The following is a 15438-nucleotide window of genomic DNA, read 5'->3' on the forward strand; positions in this document are numbered from 1 at the left end:
AGAGGGGGGGTGAATAGCCTATTTAAAAATTTCTACAAACTTCACTAAGACAAGTTGACAAGTTGATTAGTAAAACAAAAGGCGAAGCTATTCTAGCACTAGCACAACTAAGCTATGCAAGCCACCTATACAAGTCTAGTACAAGGCTAAACACTATGCGTAGAGAGTTTGTCAAACTCGCGGCCTCACCGGACGGTCCGGTGCTCACCAGACTCGTGCGCAGAGAGGGTTGCAAAAACCCCTCATACCGGGCGCTAACCACCGGACGCTACCAGAGTGCGTCCGGTGCTCAACTCCAACAAAGTCAAGCTCTGACAGCACACCGGACACTCGGGCCAGCGTCCGGTGCCTCCGCACTGAGCGTCCGGTGAGTGTTTCCAACTGAGAAACACTCCCGCGACTTCTCCAAAAAAATCCCACCGGCGCAATAGAAAATATACACTTATTTTTCTCAAAAGCGCCGAATCCCGCCTCGCAAGCTCGGCGGGAGGGAGAGAGGAACCCACACCCCTCTCAACCCTAGGAACTCCACCTCCTTTGCAAAAGTGCTAACACCAACAAGTGTCCACCACCAAAGTGCATGTGTGTTAGCTTTTCACAAATATTTTCACCAAAGGAGTTAAGTTAGCACTTTACTAGATCCTAATGCATATGCTCAAGAAGTGGACCTAGTAGCACTTGATTCGAGAGATGACCGTGATTTCCCCTCTTGATAGTCGGCTATCTATCCTAAACCCGGTCAATCACTTCTCTACTCATCTTAGACCGGCAAAAGTAAAACCCTATGTTTATACCTTTGCCTTGATAACTTTGCTCCTCGTCTATCATCATGATCTCCACATCAAGCTTCATCTCTTTATAGTCATGTGGTCACCTTTCCATGCCACCATGCACCTTCATCACATGTGTTGCTATGCCTAACTCACATCACTCAAACACAAGGCATTAGCAACTTGGTGTCATGAATTACCAAAACCAAACTTGGGCTTTCAGGCCTGCAATGTGTGGACTGCCATCACCGGCCAATTCTTCAACAACAATCGTCAATGTGTCATGTTCTCTCAGCCAGAATTCCACAACCTCTTCCAAGACAACATGTCCGTCGCGAGTACTGCGGCCGTCCCAAGCGCCTTGCCGACACCCTCTACTGCGCTGTCACCAACCTCTAAACAACAAATTCAGTCAAGCCATCATCAGGCTCTCCACTATATCCCCGCCACTAAAGTTCCTCTACACCAAATATTATTTGTTGCAGGAATAGAACCACATGAACCAATCCCTCCAAACGGAAGCCCAGATGGTGCTTCTTGCAGCTCGCGACACCTCCTCCTTCGCCATGTCTGCACTGGCTCCGATCCTCCCCCATCCACGTCCACACCTTCATCTATGGTGACTTCTAGTAGCGATGGTGACCTTCGCAAAAAGCACGAGGCATCGAACAACCACACTCGCTAGTCCGTGCCTAGCGGCAATGCCTCCAACCCCTGGCCACAACCCCACACCACCACAACAGTGCATGTTGGCATAAAACCCATGGCAGAGGGTCTGTACCTAGCAGCAATGCCTCCACCCCCTGGCCACAAACTCACACCACCACAACAATGCACATCGCACGTACAACCCGTGGCAGAGGGCGGTGCAAGTGTGATCGCTCAACACTTGGCGTCTGGGTGTCCTCGCACCTTGCTCGGGCGTCAATCCTCCTCCGGCCATGGCGGGCCTTGATGCGTGCTAGGAGGAGGACAAGAGCTATCCCATTTTCACTCATTTTCTCTCTCCTCCCTCTCTCTCTCTCTCACACACACACACTATAACGGCCCTAAGAGCTATATAAGGAAGGACCTAGGCTATCCATGGGGGGTCGACGCAGTCTTATGCTCTCAAACCTCAAAACCTCGGCACTCTCTGTTTGTAACTCCTACTATAAACATATGAGTCCTCGTGCTCAGGAACACGAATAAACACCATTGAATTGGATGTAGGGCATGTTGCCTAAACTGGCATAGATCCTAAATCTTCGAGCGCTAGCCACCCAAAGCCATATGTATGGCTATAAATTTATTAGTTGACACTATGAATGTCGATAGTTCAGTGCTAGGTAGGGGCATGTCATGTGTCTCCAACACTAAGGGCGTGATTGGTTGCACATTGGTGGGTGATCCGGGATGAAGGCCCTATACTGGCTCTTTGCATCTAGGATGACATTGTACACTTGGGTGTGTTTGGTTGCACTTTAGTCTAGAAAACTAGATCACAATCATCTTGTTTGGTTGCCTGCTTGCACAACTTTAATGAATGAACTGGTGCACTTGGGTGTGTTTGGTTATGTGTATGGAGTAAGTTGTGATCACCCATGTATCAATTTGGTGAGCTTACCACCATTTATAGCACAAATAGAGAAAGCCCTTGCATCTATGGCACCTCTAGCCACCGCCATGAGAAATGCAAAGTCCTGATGCACCCCTTGCACCTTTCGAACACCCATTGAACCTGCATTTCTTTGGATGACGCATATAACCACCTCGTTTCCTTTTTGCTGATCCCTCATCAATAAGTGGAAAGATGATAGCACTCGTTGTTGTAGATTGCAAATTTCTTGAGCTGCACTTTGAAAGACCCAACATTAAACCAGGGTCGGTTGTGGCACAATGTTGAGTGAGCAAAGTTGCAGATTCATAAACTTTATTTCCATCAAATGAGTGACTATTAGCAGAATACAGATTGGTGTTGGCCCGAGTCCAAGGACTAGCCTGCAACCATCATCAGGAATGGCCAAACTTTGATCGTCACCATGCTGAAATGTTCTAGAGTTACGTGCTATCATCAGGAGTGGCCAAACTTCTCTTGCATCTCTTGCACAATGATGCTGAACATGACAGCCAGGAAGAAGCTCACAACGAAGGCGTGCACCGTCAGCTGCTCCCGCCACGATGGCACGGGCTGGTCCGCGAACGCGCGCTCCATGGATGACAGCGCCAGCACCGCATCTTCCTCTGCACCCGCCCCGTCGCGGGCCACGCGGTCGTCGTCGCTGGGCTTGCCCCGACGGCGGAGCTCGTTGTTGGTCTCTGCCCTCGCCCCGTTCAGGCCCGGGGCATCGGCGTGGTGCGTCGCGGTGGCCATCAGGTCCGGACGGCGGCTGCAGCGGAGCTTGCCGTGGTGGCATGGTGTTCTGGTGCGACGGATCAAGCAGGGTGTACGGCTGGACGCCTACCGGAGAATGGAGATTGAGCACGCGGCGTTTTGCTTTGGGGAAGAACGCGGCAGGAGGTAACCTTATCCTCTATCTCGTCTGGGAGGATGGCGTCGTCTTCTACACAGGCCGCGCGCCGCACTATGTCGTCCCGGCTCACATGCGAAGCTCGATTCCTGCGTACGCAAAACCTGCATCGGTGCAGTTCCAAGTGCATGGTCCCATGCATCAATTTTATTCGGCACAGGGAAAGGGAACCAAACACAGTGCTGAAACGAGGCCATTCAAGTAAATCGTGCGAGGACAGCCCGCTGCAGTCTACCAATCAGCCCCTAATGTCTCGAATGGCATTCTTTGTCCCTATCTCCTCTAATTCACCCTGTGTGGAAGCATCTGCTTCGGGAGCTCCAAGTTCGTCACCGATGTCCTAGGAGAGCTCCACCATGCTCTCACCATTCTAGGCCGTCCCTTTCGATAGCCTGGACTTCATCGCCGCTTCCTTTTGTGACCTACGGTTCCTTGGACAGCCCCATTCTTGGGCAGGTGACCCACCCCAACACTCCATCCCTAGTGCTGAGACGCCAACGGAGCCCAACACTCCATCCCTAGGGGTGAGACGCCAACGGAGCCCAACACCATCGCACGTCATATCCATGCCCACCTCAGATCAAAGGATGAATGCATTGAGATACTAATTAAACATTTTACTTCAATGCAAATATTATATGTTATTCACAGCTTGTATCCTGGTGAAATTAGCATGGCATTTAAGTAGAATCTGGCAACCATTCAATAACATTTTTCTCTCACAGCAAATCAGCGAACAGTACTTTCAGCCATAGTTTATCAGCCAAGCGAAAATTAGAAGTTTCTAGTTTCTACATTGTCACTCAAGGCATGACATGTCAGTTTAGATAACATAAGTCGGCAGCCACCCAATATTAAGAAATAACAAATGGGTGATGTAAGCTATCAACAAACATGTATCATGTGTTTTGTTGTAGTTATTTGCTGTTCTTAACAAAGAGCTGGGGTGTTTGCTGTGCTAATGAGTGTGTCACGAAGAGTCAAAGACTCCTTGTCCTTTCTTATAAAGGCTTCACGTAGTCTGATACGAATCAGATCCAAGCATAGGAATCAGGGCAGGAATCGGACTAGAACAGAACAGGAACACTAGAGGAGGCGATCGATCCCCCACGGCCGATTCCTAGTACAATATGGATCGAGTCGTTGATCCTGGCCGTCCAGCTCACCTCCTCTGACTCTGACCCATGGCCACATTAACTTTCCATTCAGTTTTCCGAGACAGGCTAGTAACATTCAGTTATCAGGGGGAAAAAGAAAAAAGATGGCACAAGAGAGGTTCCATATTCAACACCTATGACTATTTAGTTAATGTAAATGCAGTTTAATAGCCCAAGCATCCAAGATTATATATTCAGGTATGAATGAAGAAAGATCCTTAGTATATTGTACTCTTTGCCTTAAAAAATGGACCTTTTTTTTACTCATAAATCGCTCCTGTCCAGAAAATCAAATGGCAGTTGATGCCTTGCAACAGCACTGGACTCTGAATCATGAATGGAATGTTCTGAACTTTTTTAGAAGAAAAATAAGGTCTGCAACTGTTATCTATCCTGTCCAGAGGTAATTTTTAGAAGAATTTCAGTACTCAGTAGAGATTGCATGCTAGTGCTCACCTTGACATGTGTAGCAAAGCTTCTCAATAAGGCATTCGATGTTCAGAAGGGAGGCTAGGAACTAGAAAGTCAACCAATGTCTGAAAGCACGCCATACTGCTGCATCATGGAGCTAGAGAAGTAGAGATCAAACTTGCCAGGGTTACCATTCTAAAACTATTTATCATGCTACAGTTTTTCCCTTTTATGGTTTTTTGTCCACTATCCATATCTGATGCCATCTGTATGAACTACTGCTTAATTTGCATAGCCAAAATCCGATCAAGTCTATGATCCTAATGAATCAAGTATGTGGTTCATGTTCAGGCCATACTTTGGATCTTACCTACTAGGCTACTATACATTTGGCAGCAATCCATTAATAACTCTATCTGAGCATACCTTGGAAGATCTTTGATTTGAACATCGATACAACAATACAACATACCCAAATGTCTACAGCATCTCAGTTTCAATAAATAGTCTTCAATTCGGAAATATTTCTTCACTGCTATTCAAGTAACAATGCAAGGAAGTGATAAAATTATATGTTCCTTGAATTATCTGACCGAGTAGACTTCTTCCCCATGGTTCCTTGGGGAAAAAATCATAGTGGTAATTTTAGCAGCAATAAGTAAGGCTAGTAACTAGCAAACACAATGTTCCAAATGAAATGTAATGCAAGTAATAACAGGATCCGGACCTGAGTCCTGAGGATGTCAGAAGTCAGGAGCAGACAAAGATGATGTGAGGGACGGCGCTTCATCTGCAGGGGTGGCAGTGGGCTGGATGATGTCGCAGGCAGCAGGACGAACGACTAGCGGCTCGGGCACGCCGAATTAGAGTGTCCATAACTGACACTATGAACAGGACAGCCACTAGCTATAATGCTAGACAAAAATATCATTCCAGCAATTCGTCCATAACTCCGCATGACAAACGAAAAGACAACGATCAACAGTCAACACAAAAATTGGGTGCTCCGGGACAACAATGTACGTGTGTAACCTGTACATACGACTCAAGAAGTGGCCATAAGACCTGCTGCCAACGTACGTACCAGCTCCCACAATCCGCGACAAAGGTTTGTTCAAACCACACAGCAGATCATTGAGTCCACCTCTAACTCCCATGAGCCATGACCACTGCAGCAGCAGATGCCTGCTGAGCTAAGAATCCCTGCGATTGACATTGTGGAAAACTGAGTACTGGTGCAGCAAGATGTTTTGAATATTGATATTCCCAAACCACTACTTAAGCAACTCTTAGAAAGACATGCATGTCCATTCGGAAGAGAGTATTGTTAAAAATGGTCAACCGTTCTGCTTGTGCTAAGATAGATTGCATTGCAGAGATATAATTGATCAAACAAAAGTAACAGAATCAGACAGAAAGAACTCTCGTTCTATCATGCTATTATACTACCTTGATTTTACTACATGCATGTGGTTGCTATTGCTACCTGGTCCAACAAATTATCCCGTGGCAGGCAGGCATAAGCACAACATAAATCACGTTATTGATCAGTTTCTAACAGTTTAGCCATTCAGGAACATGTACCTGACAGTTCTGACTAGCCTCAGAATTGTCTTCACTTTGGTTATCTCTCTGCCTGCTGCCCTTCATCCAACGGCCCGGACCAGCGGACCTGAAGGGCTTCGGAAATGCCTGCCCCATTGCCACTTCCCCATGGCCTTGGTAAGATAAGCCCCCGAGGAAGTGCAAACAGGAACCTTGCAAAGCGATTTGATAATGTAATAAAAGCAAAACAGCACAAGTAAGATAACTGAAATTAAAACAACCAGGGTGTTGAACTTTGTACTCTGAGAAATATTTACGCGTGAATGCATTAGGCACCTGAAGAATATCATAGTGATGTACAAGACCTAAATACAAGGGTAACTCCTATATAGTTCCTAAACTGCAAACATGTCAAAACTGGCACCATTCTGGCAGTCTCTACTGTCTACAGGAACATTTCCCTTCCCTGAAAATGTGGAACCCAGACGAGTCCCTGACTGAGATAACTTTACCGGTGGCAGCAGAGGCATGCTCCAAGAAAGAGTGGCAATCCCCGCACATGCGGATGTTCTTGACCACGCGGACGGTCTGTCCAGGGCCTGCCATCAGAAGGCCATACATTGACGCTAACTTCACGCTGTGGTACATCAGAAAGTGCCTCTTCTGGTACTCCTCGACGTCGTGCAGGACGAAGGTGGTGTCCGGTTCGTACCCAGCCTTTATGCACTCAAGGATCAGCACATCCAGGCCGGCGTATATGTCCCTGGACTGTGGGTGTGTTCTATCCCGTGCGAAAAATGAGTGGACCATGTTGCCGTGAAACGTCCAGCTCCTGGCAGGGATCTTGCGCATGCCCTTTTCACGCATCTCCAGCCTTCTGTTCTCAGAGGAGTGCCACCTTGCTGATTCGGATAGCAGGTTTGAAGTCAGCACGTACGTGGATGGGTCTTGTGGCTCCAATGCCAGCAGATGCTTCATGGCTCGTCTCCGCACAGCCATGTTGGAGTGTTTGCTGCAGCTGTCTAGCAAAGACCGCCAAACTAATGCACCAGGCTTTAATGGCATACCACCTATAAGCTGCTCTGCGTCATCAAAATGGCCCCAGCAGCCAAGGACATAAACAAAGGCTGCATAGTGCTCCATGGCTGGTTCAATGCCATATGTGCTTGGCATAGTTAGAAAGAGATCCCTGCATTTCTGTGTGGAGTCTGAGCTTGTGTGACTGCAAGCAGATATGACCAGAAGAAACGTAATGGAATCAGGCCTGACCATTAATCTCTCCATCTCAGACCATATCTTCAATATCTCATCCCCCTGATGATGAAGAAGATGGGCAGTGATCATTGCATTCCATGACACCAAATCTCGACAAGTCATCCCCTCAAAAAAACTGCCGGCATCTTTCAACTCCCCGCACTTGCCGTACATACTGATAATCGCGTTACCAACTCCACGAGCACACAGAAGCCCAGATTTCGCAGTAAAGGAATGCATTTGCTTTCCAAGTTCAGCAAAACCTAGACTGCCACATACTCCAAGGACAGCAGTCAACATGAACTCATCGATGAATTCTACACCACTGCTTCTAAACATCTGAAGGAAGGTCGAAAGTGCTTTCTCATACTCACCATCTCTGACACTAGCCAGCAGTAGAGAATTCCAGGCAATGTGAAAGCTCTCGTCATGCTGCCATTGCTCAAATAACAGATGCGCATCTCCAGATCGGCCACATTTGATGCACATATCAATCAACGCAGCATCAATCCACGGACTAGACACGCATCCACACTTGATCACAAAAGCATGAACCTGCTCGCTCGCCTTCCTATCCGCAGCAATAGCACAAGCATTCAGAACGCCTGTCACCGTGACATCTGAGATCTCCAAACCAGCCTCCACCATTTGCCTAAACAAACCAAGCCCTCGGAAGCCTGCCTTCTTGGCAAACGTGACCCGCACACCTTCCTTGTTCTGACAAAACCCAGTGAGAACCGCATTGTATGTAACGAAGTTCCTCTGCGGCATCCGTTCAAACACATCCAGTGCCATGTCCACGAGACCAAACTCCATGTACCCATTCAGCAAACCGGTCCACGAAATCACGTCCTTCACCGGCATCCTCTGGAACACGCTCACAACATCATCAACAGAGGCGCCATGCTCTGCATAGAACCCAATGAGCGCATTGCCCACGCTCAGGTCCGTCTCCAGCCCCGACTTGAGCGACAGAGCATGCACCGCCTCGCCCTGGGGCTGGCCAAACCCCTCGCCGGCCGCGGCGAGGAGCGCGGACAGAGTGAACCTGTCGGCGCGGACGTTCCCGCTCGCTCGCATCTCGCCGAACAGCTCGAACGCCTCCTCGTGCCGCCCCAGCTCGACGAGCCCAGCCAGGACGGCATTCCACGACGAGACGTCGCGGCGGTCCATGCCGTCGAACGCCCTCAGCGCGTCCCCGAAGCGGCCGCACTTGACGTACATGCCGAGGAGCGCGTTGGCCACGAGGAGCGACGAGGCGTGGCCGGACTTGGCGACGAGCGCGTGCACCTGCGTCCCGAGCCGCGGGTTGCCCCTGCGGGCGCACGCGGTGAGGAGGCCCACGAAGGTGTACTCGGTGGGGAGCAGCCCGTCCGCGAGGCGCATGCGTCCGAGCAGCTCCGCGGCGGCGGCGGCGGCTCCGCCGCCGCCGAGGCGCGCGTGGCCCGAGATGAGCGCGCTGTAGGAGGCGGCGTCGCGCGCGGGCATCCGGTCGAACACGTCCCGCGCGTCGGCAAGGCGGCCCGCGCGGAGGTACGCGCACATGACGGCGTTGGAGGCGCGGGCGTCCGGGGAGGCGCCAAGGGCGCCGGACTTAACCGCCGCCGCGTGCGCGGCGCGGGGGTCGGCGGCGGCAGCGGCCACCGCGCGGAGGGGCAGGCGGGGAGGGGCCCCATGGGGAGGCGGAGGAGCGGACGGCGCGGGCGGGAAGCAGAGGAAGGTAGGGGACGGGGAGGTGGGGTGGAGCGGGGCAGCAGGGGAGGAGGCGGATGAGGTGGAGATGGCCATTCATTTCACGCCGAGGTGCGCCGAGCTGAGGGGTGACCCGGAGGAAGCTCCCTCCATTGACGCGTCGCGCGCTGGGCGTCCATAGGAAAGGAGGGATGAGCCCCGGCCTGGTGGGCTGACCGGCCCGTAAGACGAAGCCCTGCGCAGCCCCGGCCTGGTGGGCTTAGTACGTCGGCGGAGGCAGGTTTTGCATCGCCAAGGTCTTTTGAAGTCCAGCACTCCAGCGGGTTGTGAAGTTGGGCTTTGAAGATGACACTGAGACACTAGCAGAGTTTGTTGAGCTCAGCGGCGTGGAGGTGGTTCGCGGCGGTGATGATTTAGAGTATAGATGGCCAACGCGTCGTGCCGTCACGACCAGACGGTACAGCGTGCCATGCCATACCATACATGCATCGTGTCACGTCGTGCCGTCGTGCTGATCGTGCCATACCATCATCGTGTCTCGTGTCGGGGGTACGACCCAAGACACGGCCCGTGGGCCATCGGGCCGGCCCGAAGGCACGGTGGGCCACCAGGGCAAACTCATGCTTGATGCTACAGCAGGCCAGCAGGATGGCTGAATGGGCCAGTAGCAGGCCTACATTTTTTTTAAAATTAGCAGACTATATTTCTTATTATCAGGACACTCAAGATGGCTGGATGAGCCAGCAGGCTTATATTTTTTTTTTAAGAATTAGCAGGCTACATTTTTTACTAGGCCATTAAGCATCAGGGCGTCGGACCGTGCTTGAGCCGTGCCACGAGCCACATAGACGACCTAGGGCTACATGGCCAACTATATGATGGAGAGTTTCGGATGGTGAAGCACAAGTCCACACGTTACATGTTCACCAACACCGATGAAATCAAATATGTGCTCTGATCTGAAGAAACAATCGAGTGCTACTGCTCAACCAAGTTGTTAGATTTTCTTGCACTGTTCGGAATTCAAATTTGATTGGATTTTCAGTTGGGCTTCCTAAACATGGCCGGGCTGCCCAACACAACACATTTTAGAACTTTGCTGCTGCTGAACTCCTTTTGGTCATCACAAGCTTAGACTTATGACCAAGGTCCGTTTGGTTCCCCTTGCTAAATTTTAGTCAACTAAACTTTACTAGTAGATAAATTTTCAAATATACTGGCTAAAAAAGAGTTAAAATAGTTTACTGTCACTATTTACCTAAGAGTAGCTAAAATTATTTTAGCTGACTAAAATTTAGCAAGGGAAACGAGGTCAAAGTTCCCCTATATCAAAAGCTCAAAACAGCTGTGTTTGATTTCTGATTCTCTTTTTTGAAGTTGGCTTGCGCACAAAAGTAATGTGGTGTGTGCTGCAGAATAAACATCAGCTTTCTCAAAAATTTTCACTCTTGGCATTTGTATCAGCGATGACACCAACACCAAGACATGCATATATGACCAATATTCACGACACCAATTAAGACACGTTGATTGGTCCTCCGGTCACAATCACAATCTCAAGCCGTTGGTTAAACTTTTTCGTCAGCAGCAGGGGCAGGATCAGGATGAGGATGAGGACGCCAGCTGAAATCTCTGGTGACCAACGCGTGAACGAAGTCTGCGATGCACAGGATGATGATGATGATGATGCCGAGCAGCAGGACCGGCACGGCGACGAACCAGATCATGACCTTGCCAGCGTCGTCGCCCCGCGGGACCGCCGTCCACACGAAGACGACCTCCAGCGCCACCGTTGCCACCACGAAAAGCACCTGCGCGTCGCATCCATGGATAGATAGATATGCACAATTAATTAGCTAGAAATTAGGTCGACTCGTCTGACCACTACTAAAAAAACAGTTAGACATTCTAAACATTTTGAAAATCAAAGCATCTAAAGTTTAACTAAAATTGCAGAAAAAAATTATAAAGATTTATAATATATTAAATAGATATACTATAAAAATATAATTAATATAAAGTCTAATAATACTTAGTTAGTATTATAAATAACTACGATTTTTGAAATGTCCTATCATTTAGAACACGGAGAGTGCGTGCAGGTGCACGTATACGTACGTCGATGAAGGACTTGCGGAAGCGGCTCATCGGCCGGAGGGGCAGCTCGCCGCGGTGCAGGCATGGGTCCCAGTCGTCAGATTCCTCCTCCTCCTCGGCCTCGAGCTGTGGGCCTCGAGCCAGAGGTAGTAGTGCCTTGCGCCAGCATCATCGTCGTCGGGATCTATCCAGTCGTCTCTGCGACGAGAAGGCCGAGGGAAGAACACCACCATGGCCGGACGTACAGCTAGCTGATCTCGCCGCCGGCCGCCGCGCTGGCGCGCGCGCGAGATGAAATTAACGTGCGTACGTCCTGCAGGCCGCGACGACCAAGAGTATATAGTAGTACTTGACAGAGAGAACGCCGCTGCATGCTATACGTCTCCAATGCAAGTATTTATTATTGTACTAGCAAAATATGCCCGTGCGTTGCTACGGGAGCAAATAGACGTTTGTAAAAAATGAGCATTTTGTTATATTTATTTGTGTTTTATCCTTTGTATTAAATTTGACAATTTTTAAGCTTTTACAACTGACTTTGAAGCAGACTGTCCATATATAGTTTATATACATGCTCTTAGACTTTTTAGGATTTTTATTTCACGCGCAATGGCACCTTATACTCTCTGGTTGAAAGGAGCCTAATAAACTTTTGAATTATGATTTTTAGATTTGATTTCGATTTTATATAGATTGTATAAGTTTCTGTCAATTTGTGCATTGTTCGTGAAAAGACAAGAAGCTAACAATACACTTTTTATTGGTAAGCCGAAGTCTATGTAAATCTTGAGATTGATTTTTATTGTGCGTTGCAACGGGGGAAAATCATCAAATGGCCATAGAAAGTTATGACATAATGTTACATTCTATTTATGTTTATGTTTTTTATAAAATTTAAAGTCTATAATTTATTTTATTGATAACCATGACATCTATGGTATTAGATAGTTAATATTTAAAATAATATATAGCTTGGAGACATATTTAGTTAATAATAATTATAGAAATTAGTCAAACCTTCTCTTACTTTAATATTACCTCTTCATATACCTTAGGATTATATTAAAAATGAGAAGTTTGTTAGTAGCTTTATTTTTTTATTTAGATTAGGATTTCTATGAATATGATATATCAGTTAAATGTATGTAGATTATAAACACATGGACTTATAAAGTGTTCATATGACATAACAACACATCATGCAAAGGTAGTGTAAGCATCCTCAAGCATAAATTTAGTTAAATTAGTAAATCAGTAAGATATACAGGATTTGTTGCTAAAACTTTTACCAGCAAAAAAATATACTAAAATTTGTGTTTTTTTTGTTTACTATATGGATCTAAATATGTGGAGCTAAACAAAATTGTTTTGTATTTTTTAGAATTTTCCATGAATTAATATATATTTATTAATTTTTATAGAAGATTTTGCATTAGGAACCCTAAAAAAGGTTCTATTTTTTTCCTCTTCGGGCCGATTGTGATGCGGGCAGTCTGCGGACGGCCGATTGGCTGACAAATTTACACTTAGGCCCCTGTATTTTCTTTATTTTTAAAATGCTCTAATGTGTATAGAAGATTTTGCATTAGGAACCTTAGAAAATCTTTTATTTTTTTTCCTCATCTACAACCTACCGAAACGGATATACAACGTACGGAAACGGATAGGCAGGTGGCAGACTGAAATTTTCTCCTTTTATAAATAGGTATAGATTATTATCGTCTACCGCGGTACGGTACAAGTTCGTGTCGGTGTCGAGGGAGAGACCGACACGTACACGTACGTGTAGTGTAGCAGCACGGATATACGAGCCCCATGGAATCTGAAACAGGCTCGGTCTGACACCGCCATCCGTGACGGAGAAAAAATAAACACAAGAACCTTCGGCTAGTAGTGGCTGCTATCCAAAGGACAATATATTAGTCGCTTAGTCTTGTTTTTCTTTTCTAAATGAGCTTTTATACAAACAGTTTTACCTGCTATAAGGCTATAAGAGTAACTCAAAAAAAAAACTCTCTGAATCCTTCATAAATGGTTATCCAAATGTAGCTGTCTTCTATTCCGGATTTATCGTTAGCTAAAAATAGAAGACGAGAACAACTCTATAGAGTGTGCATGAGATTTAGAAAGATTGTTGGTGAATGAAAAAAGATATAGAAAGCGGATTTTAATTATACAAGTGAGACTCTTCAAATAATAATTTAGAAAGTAAGATTTATTAAAAAGGTTTTTAGAGATACCCTAATAATACTTTTTTAAAAGCATGCTCTCACGTAGGAAGGGGTAGGATGAAACTAAAAGTATTAGTTTTTCTAACTTCGCTTAGCACCAGCGAGCCCCAACGTGTGAATGCGTTAGCGGGATAAGTAAATGAATTAGAGAGAAGAGCGTTAAGGTATTTTGTTCTTTTTGTCTATTATATGATCAGTTGTTCAAATTCATGATAGAACTAACTAGAGCAAAAAAAAATGCTTCACTAATAAAGCTTAGTTGTGCCGAACAGATCGAATCTCACTACTTCTCCAACTCTAGAATCAGTTATCATTACTAATACAATGGCACTAGGCCGGGTTTAATTTGATGAGCTCTGCTACTCGAGATGGGACTTGCGGCAAGTACGATTAGGGAATACTCGACACATTACTACTAGGAATGATCAGTGTTTACATATATAGCATTATGGGGAGCCAGACAGGCTCACATGCCAGGTTACATTTCAACACTGATCCCGACTGAACCTAAACTCTGTAAACACGGATGTCGGTAAGTTATTTTAGAGTGTAATCCTGCTATTACTATTTCACATATCAACGTAACAAGAATGAAGATAAATGTGGTACTTTGAGTTTTCACAGAAAAGTCTGATCTTTCTATTATTGACATACTCCTTTGTATAGGATTTAGAAGTCGTTTAGGACAGCGACACGATCTCCAAAACACAACTTTGACCACTTATTTTTATAAAAAAATATTTTAAAAAAAATAATATATGTATATTTTTATAAAAATATTTTTAAAGGCAAATAATCTATTCATATAATTCTCACATTTGCAAACTCAAAAACTTAAAAGTTATTGATTATTTACATTTTCAATGTTTAACCTAAACCTTATGCAAAACGATTTCTAAATTCTATATGGAAGGAGTACTAACTCAAGTGCAGAAAGGTCAAAAACTTGTAAATGAAAAGATGGCGAACCCGCGCGATGGAGAACATGGAGGAGGTGCAGTTGATGCAAATGGCCGTGAACATTTTTCAATCATTCTTATACTTTTCTTGTAAAACATAATTTATTGAATGTATATATGTCATCCTTTTGCCGTGAATAAAGTTGTATGATACATGTGCGTGTCGCACGTGCCTGTCCACTAGTTTTATGAAATGACTACATCAATGTAGTTATTTTTTACATAAATTATAATACATTTTTTTAAAAAAAAGAACAAAAGGACATGCCGGGCGCCTGAGTGCAGTTGTTAAACAAAAATCAACAACGAAAATGTTAATGTAAACAAAATCCTTTTAAGGCCCTCCTTTGGGAATTGAATACCAAATATGTTGCAAAAAATAATGTACTAAAATAAGTTTTTGTGCATAGCTAAAATATATGTTGATTTGCAAAGCCAATATACCAAATGGAGTTGCTAAGGAAAATAAAGTATTCTGACAAGTTCCTGCACATAGCTAAAATATGTGTGTTGCTTTGCAAAGCCAACATCAAATGCAAAAGAAGCTCAGTCGATTTTTTGGGTGCTGGCAAAGACATGCCTCCCGTTGCAAATTGGATACCAAATGTGATAAAAAAGGCAAAGAAAAAAAACTCTAGCGTTTTCTTAACGGATACCTAAAAAATAAGCGTTGCTTTGCACTACCAACAACGATGCAAAGTTGTGGTGTTTTTTTTCATGCCTACGATATGTGTTGCTTTACAAAGCCGATATCAAATGCAGAGAAAAGGTTAACTACATACTCTTTAGGCAGTAGTTAAAGTATCCACTAT

At 45.8% G+C, this 15438-nt stretch overlaps 1 protein-coding gene across 1 annotated transcript; it reads right to left on the reverse strand.

The window, feature by feature from the left end:
- Positions 5712–9495, reverse strand: LOC8081179 (pentatricopeptide repeat-containing protein At5g03800). The gene is made up of 2 exons (XM_002461479.2): positions 6433–9495; positions 5712–6051 (listed from the first exon to the last, which is right to left on the reverse strand). The coding sequence occupies exon 1, from the start codon at positions 9433–9435 to the stop codon at positions 6832–6834; it is 2604 nt and encodes an 867-aa protein (XP_002461524.1). The 5' UTR covers positions 9436–9495; the 3' UTR covers positions 5712–6051; positions 6433–6831.

This window comes from Sorghum bicolor, chromosome 2 (genome assembly GCF_000003195.3).
Source record: "Sorghum bicolor cultivar BTx623 chromosome 2, Sorghum_bicolor_NCBIv3, whole genome shotgun sequence".
Taxonomy (NCBI): domain Eukaryota; kingdom Viridiplantae; phylum Streptophyta; class Magnoliopsida; order Poales; family Poaceae; genus Sorghum; species Sorghum bicolor.